The following is a 22,483-nucleotide window of genomic DNA, read 5'->3' on the forward strand; positions in this document are numbered from 1 at the left end:
AGACAGATGGAGGTGTTGCCATATTTAAAAACAGATCGAAGCAGAAAGAGTAGCATAAAGATTTAAATATGACTCTCCTATTTAATAATAAAAATGGGCAAAATACAGATTTTAATTTAGATATCAACGATATTTGTTGATAAAAGTTCAAACTTTGATTCAAAAACGAAACGCAAAACATAACGCCTAACAAGAATGCCGCACTTATTTTCCTATGGAAACAATCCATCTTGCTCATATATTATCCACAGGCACTTCGAGATCCCCTCTTATATTCAAAGAATAAGATTTATAAGCCATTACTGTTAGCCGTTCCCACGTACTTCGAGCATCTTGGATTTCCCCTTGCGCGCGCATACTGTTTTATAAGCAAAGCCCTTAACACTGTAGGTATGGCAGAAACTTTCATTCATAACAAAGCGGTACACAGTAGTCGCGAGTAGTCACGCTAGAGATCGCTTCGTGAACAAACGCTGCGATAGATTCGCCATGGCTTATTTTAAACAAACTTAGAACCATAAAGTAAATAAAATGTGGGTAGACGTGAGTGCGCGCGAAAAACAAAACTACATTACACAAACGAATGGATCTTTTATTCCGGGGTAAGTGCACGTTTTCGATTATAAGGAAAATATTGGAGGGAAAGTTAGCTAAGCATACAATGTTAAACTAGGGGTCGTAAAAATATTGTTGTGCGTAGTAAAACTAAAAAATAATACTGGCGTCAGGCTTTTTTTTAATGTTTGAGCCTTTACCCAGTAACTTACTATTTTGTATCGTTGGTCTTATCAGTGACGTAGGTAAGTATTTTAGAAATTAAATGTTAAAGGACTAGCCCGGTGGCTGTTTTATTTTATTAAATAAATATTTTATGGTTTTAAACATGTGAAATGTAAAAGTTTACCTAATCTACTGTCACAATAAGTATTGTTTACTTTGTTTTTGCAACTAATTTACAAAAAAAAAATTGAAGGGTTCTGAAGGGTCTTGCTCGGTTATTGGACCCAACCAAGCAGCTAACACAATGACTTCTAAACCATTAAATATTTAAGGAGGTACATTCCTTAATTAGACAAGGGATAACATTGTGTACCAAATATTATGTCGTGACAAGTTTATTACTGCAACATTACAATTTAGTATGGAATCAAATGGGGTAAGTACCTACCTCTATCTATTGTTGGTTCCTTTGTGACATAACTCCTCAATTATCATCAATTATCACAAGCATCTTAGCGCTTTTATTTTTTGCTCTTCACAGAAAATTGGGGGGATATTCTTCTATACAATTGTAAAGGAGGTGACAGACAATCAAGTGTGACATAACTCCTCAATCAGGATCATGGAAATCTAAAAAGTAGATAAGATGCTATCCAGTCAGAATGTCAGATAAAGTAGGCTAATAACAACGGCAGAACAAATCCTGTCGCCCACGCCTTCACCCGCGACAAACGTCGACAACGATTAATTTACGACCTTTACATAAATAAACGACAAAGCGACCCGTAATTTTTCCCTCGAATATTATGTAAAGTCTGTCGCGTGCCTAGAATGTCTGACTATTAATAAAAAATACATGAAATTCTAAAGAAATGCCTATCAAAAGTTGCGTCGCTTAAATATTATTAGGTAGACTGCCTACCTTTACCTAAATGCCTACTTTCAGAAGCTTAATATAACTGGATGTCGTGATATAAATAAATACCTACTTACCTACTGAGTTCCTATTGATTTCTTGGAATAACTTAGCAATTCTGCCTTCCTAAGCTGGTTTACTTGGAAAATCTAGGCACCACTGAATAAATAATTAATATCATTTTCATCCCACCATCTCGGAAAGAGTAGTTTTACCCTTTGATATCTGAGCGCAAAAGCCGTTTTTATCCTCTAGAGCGGCAAAGTGATTTGAATTTAGAACATCGTGTGCAATACTCCATTTGTGACAATCTTGATAAGACTTTTCAAACAAATACATATTAAACAAATAAAATACTGCTTAAAATAATTATTCAATTAATTGAGTAATTTTTACTATTGTTTTTACATAGAGTTTTAACCTCGTTTCATTTTTAAACTGAGTTTTCAAATAAATGAACTTAAATAGGTACTTCTTTTTAATTTGATACTCATATGTGCGCGCCATTTTGTTTTTTTGCATTTAGTAATTTCCTCGATGAGGTGGGATGAAAAGTTACCTACGTGTTGCACTCGAGTGCAAAGATTTTTCACCTTGTGCTGTTTTGATTCCCTCGCTATCGCTCAGGATTCTAATTATTGAAACACTCGCTACGCTCGTGTTTCAATTTTAGAATCCTTCGCTTGCTCGGTCATCAAAATTGAGCCCGCGGTTAAAAAGCAACTTTGCGCTCTTGTATAACAAATAACTATTGTTATTTGTTTATGCTGCTTCAGGGCACTTACATATTAAATCATCATGTTTATCTTTAAATTGAGAGATGCAGGTACCTACAGTCTAACCAAGGGGTATTGGGTTGCCCGGGTAACTGGGTTGAGGAGGTCAGATAGGCAGTCGCTTCTTGTAAAGCACTGGTACTCAGCCACATCCGGTTAGACTGGAAGCCGACCCCAAAAAGGGAAAAAGGCTCGGAGGAAAGAAAGATGCACATACTTACATACCACCCGGTTTTGTCTCCATCTCCAGAGCCTTTCAGGCAGGAAGAGGCTGACGACGGGTGTGTGTGCCCATAGAAATCTAAATCCAATATCATGATCTCTCTTGGTAATTGGCTCTCCAGACTTGATTTATGGCCACAAAAACGGAATCCCTTTTTGGATGAATCAACACGTTTTGAACGTCAAATTAACAAAATACGGTCCCAAAAAGCCAGTTTTAGTTTCTAGTTTTTGTTGAGCGGAACGTAAGTACTAAACCAAAAGGCCTTTGCATATGGAAACAGCCGGAAACTACCAAGTTATAGGTATTTATGCCCAAGTATGCGGGTAGATAAACATAGAATGTACCTTTTTAGCTTATTGAAGTTCAAAGGTCAGGCTCATCGTTAGGACTCGTTTTGTTACGGAAAGTAGCATCATGACAGGTTGCTATTCAGAGAGGGTGACTTTCAATTTCGAATATCAAGGTTCTTCCTGCAATAATGGTTATAATGGTATCACGTGGTCAGGTAATCAGAAAGCCATCTGTTTATTTTCATGCCATCCCAGCCATCTGTTTATTATTAGAGGATTTATCAAATAAGCCTTGATGTAACTTAGTTTTGATCCAGTTTAAACAGGATTTATGGCCGACCTGAATACCTGAACTAGTACCTGAATATTGTCAATCTACTGTTTCATTTACGTCCACTTAGGTAAATGACTAGGTACATAAACTTGATTGGCTAATAAAAAGGTAATAATTCTTAACTACTCTCCGTGCTAACAATAGCTTGATAGATATTATTTCTTGCATAAAAGAGACATCTATTGCTAGTCACGCTAGGACTTCATAACAAGAATAAATGCATTCAAATAACTGTGAAGAACAATGTGGGAGTTTGTAAAATATACATAATTTATGATACTGAATGGTAGGTACACTAGTTTTATCTACTTGAAACTTACCAAATGCTTGGTGTAGCAAACGGGCAGAGTTAAGCACCTTCATTGCAAATTCAGGTGTCAATTTTAGGAAGCCCTACTTTAGCTAATTTTAGAGGTCAACGGTACATTGTACAACAAGGTAATTCGTAATGGCGATATAACCTGGTACTACCAGTACAGTCGGCACTTGTTTCTTTGGCCTGTGTGATAAAATCAAAAACAACAACTTGCCTTCATTCTTCCCATCATCTGCCTAGCCTTTTCCCACCTATGTTGGAGTCGGCTACCAGTCTAACCGGGTGTAGCCGAGTACCAGTGATTTCACAAGGAGCGACTGCCTATCCGACCTCCTTAACCCAATTACCCCCTTAAACTGGTTGTCAGAAATCCTGACTTCTGACTATCTGTAACGACTGCCGAAGATGTTCAATGACAGCTTCATTCTTTCTCCCAAAAAATAGTATCATGTTACATTTCGCAAATGCTCAGATCAGTCTATCAGAGAAAACCGTAGCACTTGCTTTAATCAGGAAATGTTTTCTCGACGGAGAAAGTAGAAACATACTTGTATATATTGCCGTCACGGTGTTTACCAAAGCGACATACTGATGAGCCGAGCTCGCTTCAACATGGTAATTCGAATTCTTCGGCTGTGATCTGCGGATCCGCCGTGTTTTATTTGCCAGGACTAATGGAATGGATCTACTTATTAAGTCGTGGTGGCATAGTGATTAAGGTTCCTTTCACTGATGAACGTAATTCCTCTTACTAGAACGGCCTGTGCCCTGCTCGCCCTGCTGTGTGCAGTTATCATACATGTTCAATTTCTAATACCAGAGCATTGTAATGTTCATCATTTAATTTTCTTGAACAGCTGTAAGACTTGTAGGTTTTCCTACAGCACATTATATGCGATGTAAAATGTTATCTCGAACTTAAAATTTAAATACCTCTGCAGTGTTTAACACATGCATATTCACAACCTTCTCCTTGATATATTACCAGTGTTTGTTCACCCGTCTAGAGAACACGAAAACTTTTGATTGTAATCTGAATTGTTACGTTCACGAGTTGACTATGAAAAACTAAAATGCGGCAGCAATGATACATACATACATATATATCACTCAAAGTGAAGATCCATTTTTACTTCTTCTTCCTCCTGCCCTGTTCCCAATTTTATTTGGGGTCGGCGCAATATGTTATCCTCTTCCATTTTCCCCTCTCAATCGTCATACTGACACTCACTCCCTTCCTATTCATGTCATCTTTCAGGCAATCCATCCATCTTTTCTTAGGTCTTCCTCTCCTTCCATCTACATTCATACTGAATTCGAATTTTATTCGAATGTATTAAGATCTATTTGTTACCTTCCTTCCCAATGATTATGTCACCCACTAGAGCACAAATTGATTTTCGTCCAAATCGTTAATCGGACGTCATACTAAGGCCATCATGCTGTGCTGTGTCTATCATCTCCAAATTAAAGGGCAATCAATAAGACCTCCTTTTACTGAGAGCAGAATGTTAAAGAGAGGAAACAAGCTTCAGAATTCCATCCCTATTCCACTAACAAAATTTTCCACAATATCTATTCTGGAGGTAGGTAGATAGGTCTATGTTCCGGTGGCGTAGCTGGCTAATCTCCAAAACTGCTAAGCGGATTTAGTTTGCCACAATCTAATCTACTTAACCATTTTTTGGAAGGCTCTACACTACTGTGTAAATACGTAGAAACCTCTAGTAGATACCATTGTTATTTCGCGAGGCTATTATTCTAATTAGAAACCATGTACTAAAAACTTTTCTAAAATGCAAATCATTAGCCTGGTTAATTCCAAACTTGTTCTAGAACTTACACAACTTCATAAAACAATTTAACTTTGCTTTATTATAGGCGTGAATTAATTGCTTATTTAGGTATCAAGAAGTCCTTGAAGAACTTGATAAACATTCTAAAACTATCCAAGTTTATATTAGAGTTTCCAGCTATGATTGACGACCTAATTTACCAAAGTTATTACAGATAATAAACAAGGCATTTCACGGCCATTCCCAAAAACCTATCCATCTTTTGTTTTGGAGTCTACTTGTATGGGGCTAATGTCAAAATCCTATCTCCAGTATCCAAATCAGCGGATAGATCGAATATTAGGATCGGCGGTTATTAAATGCCTGGTCAGCTTCGCTCGGCTCATTTCCGGAATCAATGTTTAGTAAGCGGAAAATGGAAATGTCTGATGCGAAAATATTTTAGTGCTATCGACTTTCGCCCTTAATTCTCGTATGTGGTTATATGTTTATCTGAGCAATTTAACGCTGGCGATAAACTTGTCGAGAATATATTCCTTCAGGAAATATGGCTTCACCGCACTACCTCCATTAGGGACTTTTTTCATTAAAAATACTTACTTCAACGTTTAACAGGAATTTAGCAAGATCAAATTTTAATTTTGAAGGATTCTAAGAATCGAATAGGACTTAGATTTGAGATCCTTTGGGAATGAAACTTAAATGTTACTTTCGTCCCAAAAGAAATCACAAGAGTTCAAAAAAACATGATTTGGTTGTGTGAATTTTTACATCGGAAGACGAATTATTTTTCAATTAGGAACTGAGTAAGGAACTGAGAGTACTGAACTGCACTAAGTAAAGAAATAATGTTTAGGTAGGTACCTAACTATTATTAAATTTTTGAGAAGAGTGCAATATGTGCTTACTAGATGTTTCCTGAGGGATAGGTACTTTACCTAACGGACCTGTATGATTTTTTACCACATTTCCATCAATGCAGCAGTTTCACTGTCTCCTTCAAACCAAATTGCAGAATTACAGATTCACGTGTTTACACACGGGCACAGACCAAGTAAGTTGATACATATAATTGATACATGTTTAATTTCACGTGTCTGGATCTGATAGCCACGTGATTATCCCCTAGGGTGGCTGATTTCGTAATAGACCCTTGTCGAGGGCGCGTTCGTGTTACATGTATTGCTTGACAGGCCTTGCCTTTTGCTTAGGGGAAAGCCAAGCCTAGATATATGTTGGTTAGATAGAAGAATCTATTCTATCTAACCAACATACAAGAAATAGAAGTCCTACAAGGATGTCGAAGTAAAAATTTGTCAATAAAAATCTGGCAAACATCCTCAAGAAGCAGATATGATAGAAAGGAAGATTCTAGATTATCATTATAAGGTGAAAGTGGATACAACAAAGACACAACGACATCAAAAGCCAGAATCTAATACAATCTTCTTCGATAGTATCGGATGATAGTGAAAACTTGTTCAATTGTTCCGAGGCAGATTCGCACGGATTGATCTAACACGACTCCGCGTTAAATGTGCCACGAACTGATACAAGGAATTATGGACCTTCAGGAGATTGTTATAAGGTGGAATTGAGCTTGTCTTGTCGGATTAGTGGTGGTTAGTGCATTGGTAATTATAGTTCTTGTAATTAAAGAACCGATTTACTATGCACTATATCTACTTGAAGTGAAGTGATTGAAGCCGTTTATGTGGTCAACGTGAGTAGGTAATAGACTTTTTATTATTTATACCCAGATGTAAAATTCAGATTATCTGAGTAGCCTTTCCCCAAACTACCTTGAGGTTGGCTTAAAGTCTTAATCAGATGCAGCTGACTATCGTAGTGTTACACGGAGCGACTGCCTTTCTGAAATCCACAACCCATTATCTGGATAACCCGATACTTCTTAATAGGACTGATTTTCAGACTTTCTGGCTTTGACTCTTCTTAATTTGTTGAAATATCTAATATAGCATTTATATACCTATACCTTTAGTTTTTGGGAATAGAAGATATAGGTATACTCCAGAGTTCTGGAATGTTCAAACGATAGATTTCCAGATCTCTCGTAACTATATTCCCCGCTGTGCACTAACAACGTGTCTAGACTTAACCAATGCCAATCCAATGATTGATTTTAAAATTACGTAAAATAAATACATTTTCGCGGATTTCATTCCATTTCGGGCTCCAAATCCGGTGGAAAATTTTGAATGAAGTTCTATATCGTAGCTGCCCTATGTTAATTGAATCAACTGATGCTGAAAACTTTTCTGGAAATAAATAGGCACCTACCCATGCGATATGATCGTTCGCGGTTTAGGTACCTGCTTCAAATACTAAGAGCACTTTAAGAACGAAATCAATTCAAAACACACCTTGCACCTATACATACACTGCGTAGTGTGCTGACTACTTTCAATTATCCTTAACTATACCTATCTATAACAGTAGTGTGGGTATCAACTTCTCGTCATCGATCAAACTTGCTGCATCGACTCCAAGCCCTGCCTTCTTTAATCTTTGAAGTAGCAAATCAAGGTAAAATGCGAACACGTTATAATAATACGGTCAGACCACAAACCCCATAGCTTTCATATCTAACGTCGTGTGGAATCGGGTCAGGGTCACTTGCTGACCTAGGTCTGACCTGACCAACCCCACACGGAACAACTGACAGCACCATTCACGCATTTCAAACCCATTTGTACCACTAACACCCCAAAACCAGAAAAAGAAATGATACAATTCCGATAATTTAATTAGAACAAATCGAATAGAAACCTTGAATAAAAATCGAATAGAAATATCGATTAACGACAATTATAACTGACCTTGTACAAACTCGTATTATCGTAACGTATGTGAATTATGATGATTATTACTTAGCCAATAAATTATTTAAACTAACATTTCAAGTCACGCAAGAAGAAAACTCGTAAACTGAAATATGTACCTACTTTTTGAATTCCTGCGGTGAACGCACCAGTAGAAAAGTACTTAAGTCTTTCATAGTCGGAGGTATCGGAACGTGCAGTAGAATAAATTAGTACTGCAAGACATTTGAACTTTGAACCCTGCATTTTATGAAAACAGATTTAATGCGACGAAGATATTGTGTATCAACAAAAACTATTCTTGAAATTAAGAAGCGCGCTATGATAGGTACTTAATATCCCGTCTGTTGTGTAAAATCTCTTTTCTCCAAAAAGCTCCGAGCTAGACTTACAATAACTTTTCTTTATAAGAGAGAAAACAATGAAGCAGAAAGTCCTCCAAACATCTTGATAAGTTACCCACAAAACAAAAGCTTCCATCGGTCGCCATCGACGTAATCAATTTATATGGCATCGTGCCACAAAACTTTGAACAATGAACCTAGCTGTCTACCTACAACTGAAAATCATTGGCCATCCTTCTTCACGATGCAATCAACGAGCAATTAAAAGCAATCGCAAAATTATCACGATATCAGCGAAGATAACCTTTAATGTACCAGTTACGGCTATCTATTCGACATAGGAAGGCCGTATTCCGCGGTGTTTCGTACCAGGCACATCTGATATCTTCAGCTATATCCACTATACGTATATACACCACCTACTCACCTATATTTTGTAGCGTTAAACGGGTCGTCGTGTCGTGATCAAAGCTCATTTGTTGGGATTCGCTAACAGCTGTTTTCCTTTGATACCACTTATTGGGGAAGTTCTAATAAACACTTAAAGTTTCTGCACTGGTTTATAGGTGCAATCAGTTTGATTGGTACTGTTTTTATTGGCAAAGTAGTTGATTAAGTTCCGTTAGAAGAAAGAAGTGTTATGATAGGAAATACAATGAGCAATGATTACCTACCTACAAAAATGGTAGTTGACAGCAGCTTTAAACATTACTTATTGATTTAGCAATAGAGTAGCTTAACATAGTTGATGATCCTTAAGAACCGAAATAAATACATATGGGTACTCCAATATTAGAAGACCATACAATACACGCACCACAATCAAATCAGCACTGTAAACTAAAAAGACAAAACTACCAAATGAACAGAATGCGGAAACAAATCACAAACAGCAGTAGTAAACCTGCGTGAGATCACACAAAGTTACATAGTCTCGTAACGTCACAATCGTATGAACGACCAAAACAAAACCTAGGCGATATTTCCAAAACACACAGTTAATAACGTAAACGGTACTAATGTTAAAAGTGCAGGTGTGCCGTGGGACCGTCTTGTGGATTTTATAACTCATCGCTATTATGTTACAATGGAATTCTCTGTCGTTGTTCTACTTTCGACTTTGTGTTATGTCGATGCGTTCAGTCGAAGGCGATGTCTGTTCTATGACAAGGAATGTAAGTCTTGTATTTGTTTTAATAATATTTTTGATTGCACATATTTTATCTGTAACTGGCTAAGTAATTTGATTTATATCCAGTACAAACATGGTGTTTGACAGGGTAGTATTTTAGGTCCGACGTTGTTTTTCACTCATATTTGGTAAAATAACTGCTTTGCCCAGCAGTGGGACAGTAAAGGCTAAGAGAGAAAAAAACTTCTGCTACGCGGGAACACAGGGAAGGCTCGTTTTCCATTCATTGGACTTAGTATATTGTTGTTGACGATGTAATACTTGATTTTCGATTTGTATGTGCACCAATTTCAGGTGTTGACCACTGTCCACGGGATATGCACGCGTACCACACGCGGTGTGATGGCGAGACGAGGTCCCAGCGTACTTGTACCAATCGATTCACATACATTATAGGTATACCTATATACTTTCATCTATTCACGACCCTGCATCAAGTCGAGCTAAACATTGACCTGCAGCATTGCTAAAATGAGTCAAATGAATGGATAGGAATAAGAATGCATAGGAATATTGGGTGGATATTGATCGAATATCGATGAAATCTTAATAATCCCTAGCTTAGCCATAGCAGGGTGAGAATTTTTTGACGCAAACTCATCCCTAAAAATATCTACATTTGTACTCTTGTGGATTTCATAAAAATATGGAATGATTCTACCATACGGACTATTGAAACAAATAAAGTACCTATAGTCCTCATCATAACAGCTATAAGACGTCCACTGCTATTGCTGACTTCCCATTGAAAAATTTCCAAATTTACCAAAGGGGCCTTTTGGTAAATTTGGATTTTTTTCAACTCAGCAACTTCAGCCTCCTGCGACCAGTCTATAATTTCTCGTACAATATTTCAGGATATACTTGCGGATGGTCCCGCTGTGACTGCAATGGGGACTTGGTGTTAGATGAAGAATCTGGTCATTGTATTGATCTATTAGACTGCCCCAAACAACTGCCTCGAAGGTCTAGAGACAGAACGCTGCGAAAGAACAAACCTTTTCATATCCCGAGGAGGGTCCATACTCATGATCTTGTGGACCCCTATGAGAAGACTATAAGAAGTCGCTAAACTGGAAGACTGATTATAATAGTGATGTTGCAAAAGTTTTCAATAGATGCCAGAAATTATATACATTGATTTAAAAAGAGAAAAATATCTATGTACATTTTAAAGGATATGTACATAAGTATATTGCAAGAGCTACGTATACATTCGATTTTATATTGTCTGACTAACTTAAGAAAAATAAATTAATTCGGACAAAATATTAGAGTTTCATTCCGTTTATGTTACACAGTTATAGTTAAACATACCTATGAGTAATTAATGTTGACTTTAAAGTTGAGAAAATATTTTTAAAGCGTAGTTCTAATAATCTAAAACGCCATAATCAAAATACAAATCAGTATAACCAACATTTTGAGGCACAGAATATCCTGCAGTAGAAATTTTTGAATCGAACAGAGAATCTCATTCTTTCAAAAGTTGGTTAAAACAAGGAAAACCATCCGATAGGATAGACAAACACAGAATATTGTGTAAACCAACGATGCTCCAAACAAAAGCATCTGTTTACGTAAGTTTACGAAAATATTGGCTGCATTGTGCAGTATCGATCAAACAAGCCATTCTGTCGCTGAAGATGGGAGACAGAAACAATTATTCCATTCATTTTCCCTGAAGAGTGACTGCGGAGAGGTCGTCATGCAGCAAGTTCTGGTCATCCTTTGTTTTGTTCACGCCATTGAGACACTTTACTACGCGAAGGTCGGGAAACCTAACTGTCTTATGTACAACGGGACCTGTGAGTTGAGTACCTTGATTTATTTATCTTCTATCTTTTTGTAAGGTGTCTAGATTTCATTCGTAATGTTTTTAAGAACAAGTTTATGCTTTAGTGTTCATTCCTACTTAATTTACTATAGGTACCTGATCTTTATGGGTTCCTAGATAAAAATCAATAAAGCGTAGTTGGATCTCACCCACCTTCATCTATTTATAAATGTAGCTATCTAAATCGGTGTTGCTCGTTAGTTTTTCTAAGAATTGGACCAAATTGGAATTCTATCGACCGTTAACAATAATAATTGAAGACGGATTCTTTACGGCCACTAATGTCTAATCAGGCCACGCGCTCGTTATGAAAATCTCGCACGAATATTGCAATTTCAAATAAATTTACTTATACGTTTTTTAAAGTGATATAATTTATTCTGAGCCGACGACACGTTAACGCTAAGCCCTCTAAAGTGATTTAAGCCTGACGGGCTTGGCTAAAAATAACCTAGGCACTTATCCTTTTAGGTCAACAGTTTTGCGAAACCCTTAAAATCTCATTGTCATCTCTAATTTTAAACCAATTAGGTAAAATGTCTCCCGCCCTACAGTTTTGCATTAATTGTACTTGGAGTTTTTTAGTTAATTCAATCTAATTAAGGTGTGTTTGCTAAATTGGTAATTACGAGAAAATTAGGGATTTGTATTCAAGGAGTGCCACAGACGTCAGCAGGTCAATCTATCAAATTTTACCAATCGAACATGAACTTTTCCCCATAGTGATCAGGTTGAAAGTCTATTGCAGAAATTTGAGAGATTGAGGTAGGTTGATATGCTGTCGATTGTACAAAAAGGGATCATTTTTTTTATCGGATTAAAATAATTGCCACATTACGAAGTCCTTCACATATTTTATTTTAATAACTTTAATTCCACAGGTGTCACCGAATGCCCAGAAAATATGCACCGTTTGAACAGCGAATGTCGTCCGACACCGTCGCAGAGGACGTGCGACGAACCAGTCGCAGTCTCTATGGGAATCATCTGCGACTGGTCGCGATGCGATTGCGACTTTCCCCTAGTTTTACATTTGCCTTCGGGGTATTGCTTCATGTACGAAGATTGTCCATGATTGCGAAATGGAATCCACTTTATTGGAATTGAAAATTAATATATGTTGAGATTTGTTATGAGAAATAAATTTTTGTGATTGATTGTTATTTTACCTCTTGGTGTTTTACTATCCTGTCTCTGGATTTTGAGTTTCTACACCCATTATTAGAGAACCTAGGAATCCCTACAGTTCATTGAGACCTAGCTTATTAAACTATCAGTCTATCTATTCACTACCTACTATGTACCTATGTCTTTAAGAGTTGGCGTTAAGTTTAATTACAATGTCGATAAAATTACAAAAGCAAATAAAAGGAAAACAAAAATAGGAATAGGAAAACAAGCAAAAATATTATGATCATAGTTCCCACTTACAATACAGAGCTCCAAAGCCAAGGACCATTATATACTTAGTACGATCCGAGAGCCTGCCTTATTGTCATTATTGTCCAAATATTTCAGTCGCGATATTTTGTAGTACCTCCCTAAGACAGAAATTTGGATTCGTTATTGATTTTCACTAAAAGAAAACGGAAAATTGAACGATTGATGCAAGACTATAGAAAAAGATAGAAACATCACAGATCTAAGAAATCTTTAACACTTCAGAATATTTTTAACACGATGCTCTTTTATTTCAGGTACACGGGCCACTGTCCTATGTTAAAGTTCCGCTTCGGAAAATGCTACGGAGACAACACAAGACAGATACTGAAAGAAATACGGTCTAAGGGACTGTTTAAGTAAGTATAGTAAATGAAGACTATTTAATATCTCAAATAGTTAGCATTTCAGAATTGTGTAAGACTTCTGTGACTTCAATCAGTAAAGCTGATTGTGAAAGAGACGAACTTATCCTCTGACCTACGACGTCACTATGAAAAAAAAACTAGGAACAACCTGTACCATATTCTTTGAAATCTTTAGATGGAACATTTCAAAATACTCTGAGAATTTCATCTCCATTACCTACTCAAATAAGAGCCATACGTAAGCAGATAGAAAAAATCCGCAAAAGAGATTAAATCTGTTAAAGGACTTGGCGTTCCCACGCATTTCCTCAGAATAAGGGATCAAAATAACCCAACCTTTAAAGGATGCTTTCGAAACATACTATACTCTCATACAACAAAGCTATAAACTATATCTAAGTATTTGGATATAAATTGAATAGTTTCGTAATGGAATTACTAGATTCAAAGAAGGATAAAAATCGAGTGAATAATATATTTGCGGTTTTCCAATTGCAATATACTTAGTTTCCAAATAGATTTAGGCAATAGAGGAGACTAGAATAGTACCTTAGTAGATATGCTTGTTAACAAATTGAATGCAAGAATTACGTAAAACACTGAATCACCTAGTATCATCTTTCTAGCATCTAGTCTATGTAATATCGATCGCATCACTAGTACAACACTCGAGAGAGATAATAATTAAGAACTTAATATTCAATTAGCGCCTCTTAATTGGAGACTTATTAACGTTGAAGTCTCTAATTAATTTTCCAAAACTTTTGAGCTCTTGAGTACTTGTTACGGTAAGTAGTCAGTTTTAAGGTAAGCTTCTTTTAGGTAAGCTAGCTATCACCTAAAAAGAAGACATTTCTTTACATAGAAAACTTTTAGAACCTAGTGCCTAGTTCTCACAGGACGACTAACAAATGCAAGGAAGTTTCTTACACACACTGAACATAGGTATTTATAGTTAAACTTACCAATGCACTATTGACTTTCAGCAAACCACTAGAATACCGGCCCCGTGATAACTACGAGCTTGACAATCTTCCTCGCTTCGAGACTCCTCAGCGGGATGTGTACGACGGCATCAGAAACAAACCCACAGCACACATGACTGGATACACGGGATACGTTCCAGGAATGAATTTTAGGTAAATTGTTTCTATATATTAAATATTCAGGTATTTAGATATTAGAGGAATGGAGAGGGAGAAGACCGAAGAAAAGATGAATGGATTGCTTGAAAGATCACATGAGTATGAAGAGAGTGAATTTTGATGGTTTGTTAGGTTATAATAAATTCTACAGGTAGGGGTGGTAGACCACTTTTTTACCGAATGATAAATTATGATAATTTATAAACTCCCAAAGCTCATGTTCACACAGTTAAGTATTTACCAATATTGCCAAACACCTCAGATATGCTATTTATTCTAAGCTAAATTCTACTGTAGATATACGAAGAGTGTCAATATTGATTTTCCAACCCAATGATTTCAATAAAACAGCTGTGACATCCGAATCGTAGAAAACACACACAAAATCAATTCCTATCATGAAATGCCAAGGATTTATTTTCCATCGAAGATTTACGAGTGACATAAAAGGGTCGAATTCGGAATCAAGTTCAAAGAAAGCGAGCGTGATTGGAAAACGTTAACATAATAATTGTTTGTTCTTTACTTAGCTGTATTTGCGTCATACTAGTACACAGAAAAAGGGGAAATATGTAAACATTATTACCATGTGATTTATTAACTCGCAAAAAATGTTCTCAAACGATACATCGGTATCGATATAGAAAAGCAATTGAACTGTGATTATATCTAAATTAATATTGTTCATTATTGTTTCCAGTTACGGAAAATCGTATGGACGAACCGCAGACGACTGCATGGCGAATTTCACAGATAGACAACGCGAATTGAGACGTAAAGCTGACCTGAATAGAAGTTACATTCGATCAAGAAGCGCACCCAAGATGGAAACAGTACACTCCAGAGACGAAATCCGACGAGACTTGAACAGATTTAGAGAAATCAACAAGTATAAAGGTAAGTGGATTCTACAACAGCATTCGATAATGTTAAGCAAAGAACAAAATAAAACTTATACGGAATACGTATAACCACGTTGTTACGTGGTTAAGTTGCTTAGCAACGGAAGAAATCAAATAATAATAATGTTTCTATATAAGATAGCAATACATACAAAATCGAAACACACCTTTAAACATAGTAGTAGTTCCACAGGGCTCCGTTCTAGGACCACTGTTTAATTGGAATTTTGTATTTTGCAGAAAACACAATATCACCAGAATTTCCACCGATAGCAGGCTACACAGGGCACATACCACGAATCAAAGGATCTGAAGCTTCCCTCAGTCAACGGTACCATTGCGCAGCAAAACGCGGCCTTGAACTCATCAAAATGGAGAGAGAAAATCGTAAAGAGCTACAAAACGCCGACTCTAATATAAAAGCCATATTGAAAGAAAATGGGAAAAAGTATTCGTACTGGAATTGGGGATAGCATACAGGCAGAAGGATGTTTTTCACCAAGAGACGGTGAACATTCTTCTATAAAACGGAACGATCAGTATTTTTGAAGAACTATAACATAAAGAATGGAGTCACATTAGATTTCTACGTCAATCGTTCATACCTTAGTCATTGTCCATAGGCCTAATTATAATGAATGCGTGATTTGAGAAGAATATATTTTACTAGATGTAAATGTTGGTTTAGCTGTCCTGTGTTGAGTGAGAATTCCCGAGAAAATGTGATATGTTTTAGAATCAACATTTTTAAGTCATGGTCGACGGAATAATCCTTTTTCAACTGCATTCCATTTGGAGCACAAATAGAGAAATGCATTCAAAGAGTATTTGAGCATACTCCGAATTTGATAATGCATAAAGTACAAACACTAAAAATAGTTTTGTTAAGTCTTATGTATATTTTTAAAATAAACTACATAGTAATTGAGAACTAATTTGTTTTATTAATATCAATATAATTTAAATAAAGATAAACATATAATGTCCATAATCTCTGAAGTTTTATATGAAAATATATTTTCTATAATAATGTCAGATAAAAATAGTTACTTTTATTTTTTGGTTTTAGTACAACTGGCCGAAAATCTTCAACCTTACATAATAAGAGTTTTCTATATTACTAATGCTTTGTCATGTTCTACACGACTATTAAATAACTTAATAATACTTTATAACTAGGTTATGCTTGAGTTGTATCTTGAACATAGTTTTTTTATTTGCAGAATATATTTTTTGTCATCATTGACAGATTAAATGGTTTAAGGATCTATATTATTTGAAATGAGGCGTATGCATTGCATATGATTTACCGCTCTCAAATATTATATGCAAATTGAGCATCATTCTATTTTGTTTCATTATGGGTAAATTCTCTAAAACATTATACAACTCAAGCATGTATAAGGTACATTAACATAAGGCACATACAACACTACAAAAATACACTTAGTTGCCTAAATATAAAAATTCGTTGCCATTATAGCTACAATAAGAATCAGATGAAAAATAGGTTTCTCAGGTTCCTTATTTACGCCTATTGACACATTAAAATAAGTTAGACTATAATTAAAAGTTATTATGACAAGAAAATTAAAATAGTATTTTAAAGACAGCAGTACAGTCTATGAGGATATCTATTACTTAAATGCACCAATAATACACTAGATACATATTCAACCATCAATGTAAACAAAAAAACTTGAATTTAGAACATACCAGCCAGTATTGCCAATAGGCAATATTAAAACTTTTTTGACAAGGCCTCTGTAGCTTTCACTCCCATAAACGAAACAAATTCTTTCGTAAACATTCGATGTTCAAAAAATATGATAAAAATATTAACTTTCAGGTGTAAATTCAACCATCTTACCAGTTCTTTCATCAACACCATCAACTATCACTGGACTTTCATCTTTCTCTTCAACTTTCACATCACTGACTTCTATTTGATCGACTTTTTTATCTGTCGCTAGTTCTAACATTAAAGTTTCTAACTTCTGAGCTTTCCTAGTTTCGTTGTGTGTGATTAACGCACATAAGTGTTCTGTTAGTAACTCCTTCTTTTCTTTTTCTTTTTGTAAATGAATTTTCGCTTGCAGGAATTCTTTTTCGACTTTTAGGTAGTGTTTTCTGAAAATGGAAATATAATTAATTAGTGACGTGCAGAAGTATTTGCTTACATGTCATAGACTTAAGGTAGAATTCCGTGGGTCGCGGCTTACGCAGCCGCGCGCGGCTTACGACAGTCGTCGGCCGCGCGCGACAATAGTCAACCTATGAAAATGTATGGCGCCGCTGCCGAGGCTCGCGACAGTCGCGCGCGGCATTGTGTTGAAATTAGTAGATTTTGTTCGTCCGTTCCCTCTAGTCAAAGTGCTAATTGATATCCTTGAAGAAGAAGAGGATGACGTATTGCTGTGGCTGTATTATGAAAATAGATTACCAATCGACCCTATTTTTAAAAAGTAGAAATGATGAAGGATACTACCCAATACTGATTCAAAAGCATTTGTATTGTAATGAAAACAAAAGGAAGTTTTGCCGACTAAATAAAAAACAATTCAATTCTTTTTTTACTAAAATTATATAGATGTTACTAAGCGCTAGACCATGTTGAGATGCATACGGCCGCGCGCGGCTTACGAAATTCGTCGGCCGCGCGCGACTGTCGCGGACCTCGGCAACGGTGCCATACATTTTCATAGGTTGACTATTGTCGCGCGCGGCCGACGACTGTCGTAAGCCGCGCGCGGCTGTCGTAGCCGCTATCCACGGAATTCTACCTTTAGGAACCTCTTGTGGGAACCTGATCATCTGATACGAAAGACACAAAGCGTCGCGGTATAGTTGACAATAAATATAGTATGTCTACTTACTCAGCATCAGCATAGCTCAAGCACGCTTGGTCAATCTTCTGCCTCAACACCGCCACATCTTGTGAGAACTGGCTGTCCAATACTTGTAGTTCCTTCTTGATTTTCTCTAATCTCATCACCTCCTCAGTTGTTTGTTTGGTCCTGAAATGTAGAATACAAAACTACTTTAATACAATTTCTTCGTCGACTGTACGATGTATCGTCGATTTGAAAATGAAGATGATGGTCTGGATGGTTGGCGTTTATTGGAGAAGGTCTGGAGAAGTAATGACTCTAAAGTATCCGTGTCACCAAGAAAGTCTCTCCTTTCTTGAGGAAAAAGTCTGTCTAGTATCTTTGACTACAGAGGTCAATCAATCTACACACAATACATAGTTGAGCATCCTGCAACACTTTTGACTTCTTAAAAAAAGACGTAAATATTTAATTTGTCAAATACAGCTGCTTTTTTTAGTACAAAAACTACATGACAAGGTGGAAAAGAATGCGGTAATTTCCCCCATTAAGCGACACGAAAAACCAAGAGTTTTATCAATAACATATCACTTGAAAATCAAATACAAAACACTAACCATATCGTCTTAGCAACGAGATTGTAGAACTTATTCATATTAACCATTTTTGATGATTAATTCATTTATGAAACACAAAAGAACACTACAGGACATTGGAACGGAATACACCATACTGGAGCGAGATAAAACTCAAAGCCACTTCAACAGATAGGAGGAACTGATAACAAGAGATATAGATGGCTGAAATAGCTAGTTTATTCAATAAATTTTGCGATTTAGAATTGATTTATTGCAGTTTTTTACTGCTACATATACTCATATTATAGAGAGCATTTTGATGTTTTTTAGTACCCTAAAGACTCCGGCATCCGAAGTTAGTGAACCAATTTGAAAAAAATCTTTCTCTTCTGGAAGCTACTCGTTCACTATCTCAAGTAGGCCCTTGTACGGTGGTCGTTTTTAGGCTGTGACGACGAAACCATTGTCAAAAGCAGCAATGCAGCCTGACCCAGTTTTCATAGAATTCCGTAATACATACCGACTACCTACCTAGTTAGGTTTTATGACCACATTTTTTCGTCAAATACATCGTAATATTACCATGGGAATATAAAACAATGCAAGACGCGTTACGCTGTCTCAAATATTAGAAGCAACTGGCATACTGTTGTAAATTCGCAAATATGCTATGAATTTATATTTCTCTATATTAATAACTAATTTAGAAATGCCAGTTACGGAAAATTAGTAACCGGCTACATAATAACTTAAAGTCTCAAGTAAGGTATAATATTTATCGTTAAGAGCTAGGGCTCCTACACTCACCCATGGTTTATTTTCTCGATTCTAGTATCGTATCTGGACCCTTATCAAAATATGAAACCTTTTTTTTCTTAAATTTTTATTAGGTTCCACCAAAAATATGAAGACTCTTACCTATCAGCCAGTGCTTTAGCAAGCATTTCCTTTCTTTTCTTATTCTGTTCTTCCATCAGTTTCTGTCTCAGTTGCAATTCTTCTAGCTTAACCTTATGGTTCTCAAGTTCATCCGCTGAATAATTATCAACTCCCCTTACAATATCCGGTGTAACATCTGTGCTGTTTTTCCTATCTATATTAACTGTATCTTTATTTTCATCAACCATTTTATTACTACTTGTGTTTACTGGTTCTGTATTATTTTCTTTACTAAATTCTGTTTTGATGTTGTCGTTTTTATCAAGATTCTCTTTGTTATTGTCATTGCTAGTTTCTGTAATGTCTCGTACAGGTGTTGTTGGAGATCTAAGACTGAGTTTACATTTGTCGAACTCAATGTCATCTATAGCGTCGTCAGAATTGTGTTTCTGTAGGATCGGCAGTTTGTATTGGCTTGTGACTCTCTTTGGTCTGAAACCTAGTTTGTCTAGCTTCTTCACATTTGTGGTGTTTATTTGAGGAGCTGGAAAAAACATTAAAAATCTAAAATATTACAGACACAGTTATGCAGAATACTTAAAATATATTCATGAAACTAAGAGTATGTATATGTAATTAAAAGTACATGAGAAATTTTTTAAATAATTTTTGATTCGCTGTACAGATTTGACTACCTATTATTACTTACATGATGTCACCTCAGAGAGACATGAAATATAGAAAAAATATCATGTAAAATACATTCTATAAACAGCAAATACAATATTTGCTACTCATTTACATTTTAAAAAGTGCAAAAATGGGTGTAAACAAATATTAATATCACAATATTCATTATAATTATATTCTTCAGTATTCTTGATTGTTCATAAATGCACTGAAGCACTGATGAGATATTTCGTGCGGGTATGACCAAACCAACTATCCTTACGAAACATCCACCAGCCCTCGCAGTGAAATCTCTTCTTCAACCATATGCACCAAATAAGAAGCAAAATCAAAAACATGTCATTTACATTTAGATTTTAATCTTCTCTTCCCTATGTGTGTCTACATATTTTTTTTTATGTGATCAAGTTTTGCATAGAGATAAAAAGATAATTATAGAGTAGTTCTGCATATGTACCACCGACATTTGTATATCTGCTTGGGACTTTTTCCAGTTTTCTGAGAAACATACTGAAATGTAGGTGAAATATTCCAGGAGGGTAAAATAAACTACTCTTCCCTTACAGTAGAATAAAGAGATGTGTTCAATTGGTGTGTTTTGATATTGTTATACTACCTTACTATTTGTGGATAAAATAGTTTAAAACACAAAACAAGTCCCACATATAACAAAAAATCCATGAAAAATATTATGCTTACAAAAACATGTTTAATTGCTTTTTAGTGTAACAATGATTTTACACAATAATTAATGCAAACACAGATTTAATCAGTGTACAACCTTGATATCATATACTAACCTCTATGATAAACAATAGAATTGAATCAATTCACAGAATACTGGTTAAAAATAATTAATCCAAAATGTAGTTTTTGGTTCCAGTCAAGTTCTCAAGTTGTTTTTAGTCTAATCCTAAAAACAACTTGAAAATTTGACTAAAACCTGCAACTTCTTGATGCAGCCCTTCGTTGTCCTTTGTTTCAGAAAATGTATAGCTACTAATAACATCATAATATGAGATCATCTGAACATCTGAATAATTAAGTAGACATTCACAATTTTATTCATAGTACATTAAGATTATAATAAGATAATAATAAACTAAGATTTTTAACATGAATAAAAATATGTATTTTTCTGGATGTATTGTATACAAATACAACCTATATTCATGAGCTGATATGATGTGTAAATTTTTTTTTTTCTTAATAATTGAAGATAGAACGTAATATTTATTTATCTATCCAACTAGACCTTGACAAAAAGGTATTGTTTTACCGGTGCACCTTCAAAATAAAGATGAGAACAAACCAATTTCGAGTAAATTATTACGAGTGTGAAGTTCAATCTATCATGAAGCCTTGATTAATCGAGCAATTCACTAAATTTATAGTATAAACTACACGCTAAATTAGTTACGGATATGAGGTACATGTGTATTTACCGCTGTTTGAGCCAGTTTCACCGGACTTGATTCGTTTCAACTCTTCTTCACTAAAACCAGAGAACGTAGACATAGTACTCGAGTACCACGATCACGGAATTTCATTAAAGAATCAATAGCTCAACACTACTCAATGTATTAAAGTTATTCCTATTAGATATTTGGTAAAGAAAGAACCGAGAAATCCGTGACGACAAAACGGTAACGATCCCGATCCGATCGTGGATAGAATTTGACATTGACGTTTTGTGTCGCATCGATTTTAGAGATGCCACATAAGCAGACCACGACTACCAAGCAGCACCACATCACTATTTAAAATGTGCTATGGTACACACTCACTCTTTTCGTGTAAAGAATACAATATCTAGTCTACGTTAAAAAAAATAAGTTGAAGAAAGGTTTATAATAAACAATAATAATATACATAAACATGTTATTTACATAGATATTTACAATACATATTTACAATAAATATCAAAAACTATCCTAGTAAACATAGTAGTATCATAAACATGTTAGTTAAACTCAAAAAAAGGAGAAAGTTCAATACAGATAGAAGAATTATTCTTAGATAGAATTATTCTTAATTCTTACTATTCCAAGAAATGTACA

The 22,483-nt window shown here is 35.5% G+C and overlaps 2 protein-coding genes and 1 long non-coding RNA gene across 3 annotated transcripts; 2 read left to right on the forward strand and 1 right to left on the reverse strand.

The window, feature by feature from the left end:
- The first annotated feature begins 388 nt into the window (after positions 1-388).
- On the forward strand, positions 389-16,376 carry LOC110372018 (ciliary microtubule inner protein 2B). The gene is made up of 5 exons (XM_021328522.3): positions 389-602; positions 13,288-13,389; positions 14,385-14,537; positions 15,244-15,440; positions 15,686-16,376. Exons 1-5 carry the CDS (start codon positions 532-534, stop codon positions 15,916-15,918), a joined length of 756 nt encoding a protein of 251 aa, XP_021184197.2. The 5' UTR covers positions 389-531; the 3' UTR covers positions 15,919-16,376.
- LOC135117597 (uncharacterized) lies at positions 10,830-12,758 on the forward strand. Its single transcript, XR_010276986.1, has 2 exons — positions 10,830-11,561; positions 12,472-12,758. It is a non-coding gene; the product is annotated as an uncharacterized LOC135117597 (long non-coding RNA).
- On the reverse strand, positions 16,367-22,101 carry LOC110372008 (RAB6-interacting golgin). Its single transcript, XM_049850528.2, has 4 exons — positions 21,869-22,101; positions 19,773-20,277; positions 18,322-18,462; positions 16,367-17,575 (listed from the first exon to the last, which is right to left on the reverse strand). The coding sequence occupies exons 1-4, from the start codon at positions 21,939-21,941 to the stop codon at positions 17,284-17,286; spliced, it is 1,011 nt and encodes a 336-aa protein (XP_049706485.2). The 5' UTR covers positions 21,942-22,101; the 3' UTR covers positions 16,367-17,283.
- Positions 22,102-22,483: the final 382 nt, after the last annotated feature.

This window comes from Helicoverpa armigera, chromosome 11 (assembly GCF_030705265.1).
Source record: "Helicoverpa armigera isolate CAAS_96S chromosome 11, ASM3070526v1, whole genome shotgun sequence".
Classification (NCBI taxonomy): domain Eukaryota; kingdom Metazoa; phylum Arthropoda; class Insecta; order Lepidoptera; family Noctuidae; genus Helicoverpa; species Helicoverpa armigera.